Source organism: Ipomoea nil, unplaced genomic scaffold (assembly GCF_001879475.1).
Source record: "Ipomoea nil cultivar Tokyo-kokei standard unplaced genomic scaffold, Asagao_1.1 scaffold2719, whole genome shotgun sequence".
Lineage (NCBI taxonomy): Eukaryota > Viridiplantae > Streptophyta > Magnoliopsida > Solanales > Convolvulaceae > Ipomoea > Ipomoea nil.
Window position 1 is genome coordinate 13865 of NW_017619147.1, and position 1247 is coordinate 15111.

The 1247-nt window shown below is 43.2% G+C and overlaps 1 protein-coding gene across 1 annotated transcript; it reads left to right on the top strand.

Annotated features, from left to right (window-relative positions):
* Window positions 1–395: 395 nt before the first annotated feature.
* On the top strand, window positions 396–1127 carry LOC109156471. Its single transcript, XM_019304328.1, has one exon. The coding sequence runs from the start codon at window positions 396–398 to the stop codon at window positions 1125–1127; it is 732 nt and encodes a 243-aa protein (XP_019159873.1).
* Window positions 1128–1247: the final 120 nt, after the last annotated feature.

The window sequence follows — 1247 nt, forward strand, 5'->3', positions numbered from 1 at the left end:
CTGTATTCACAAATCACTGAACTATATGTTCATAATTTGATAACTATACAGTATAGAAATTATGAATCTATAGTATAGAAATTATGAATCTATAGTATGGAAATTATGAATTTATAGTTTAGAAACTATGAATCTACAGTATAGAAATTATGGATCTATAGTATAGAAATTATGGATCTATAGTATAAATTTTTGCAATTGATTACTTTTATGAAAATCAAATTTAATATAAAAACTACTAAACTTTTATTACTGTATAAGTCATATCCGTGCATCGCACATGTACAATAATCAAGTAGTACTCTATCTAACGTTAAGCGTTTTTATATAATTTAAATTTATTATAAGCCCCGCAGAAGTTAAATACACACAATCTTTGTCTTTGCGTGCTTCTGATGGCGGCACCGCCGGGGGCCGCGCCCCCTCACCGCACTTTTGCTGATATTCTATCGAAATCATCTGAATCCTCGCCTCTCCGGCCGCCGAGGCGTTATAAGGGTATGCCCGCGGTCTCCTTCTCAGACGACGACGTACAACAATTCTCTGAGAAGTTTCGTTTTGCACTAGTAGGCAAATTCGCAAAAAGTCGCCCGCCGATGGCTGATCTTCGCAAGACTTTTGACCAAATTGGCTTTGGTGGCGCCTTCACTCTAGGCCTGATCGATCAGAGGCACATTCTGATAAACTTTGATCATGAGATCGATTTCCAGCGCTGCTGGCTTCGAAAGACATGGTCGATCAAGGGATCCCTCATGCGAGTCTTTCGCTGGACGCCAGATTTTCGCCCGGATGTTGAGTCTCCCATTATTCCTGTTTGGCTAGCGTTGGAAGGCTTGCCGGCTCATCTCCACGACAAGCGGGCCATTTACTCGATTGCTAATCTGGTGGGCAACCCCCTTAAAGTCGACACCTCCACCTTAGTACCTAACCGCCCGTCGGTAGCTAGGGTGTGTGTGGAGCTCAACGTAAGTTTACCTCTCGTCGAACAAGTCTGGATCAATAATGGCTCTTACGGAGGTTTTACGCAGAGGATAGTCCATGAATTTGTACCACCATATTGCTTGGGGTGCCGAAAATTTGGGCATCAGGACTCAGAATGCCGTTCTCAATCTTCAAATTCATCGTGATGCTCCCACTGGCCATCAGAATGAACCAGCCCCTCAAACAGCCGCATATTGTCCCTCCGAGAAAAAGATGGCGTCTAGTAAATCATTCAGCATACAATGCGCTTCGACGACAGGTGGTCG

Bases quoted from the DNA above. Each gene is read 5' to 3' on its own strand.
- LOC109156471 (XM_019304328.1), top strand. From the start codon at position 396: ATGGCGGCACCGCCGGGGGCCGCGCCCCCTCACCGCACTTTTGCTGAT.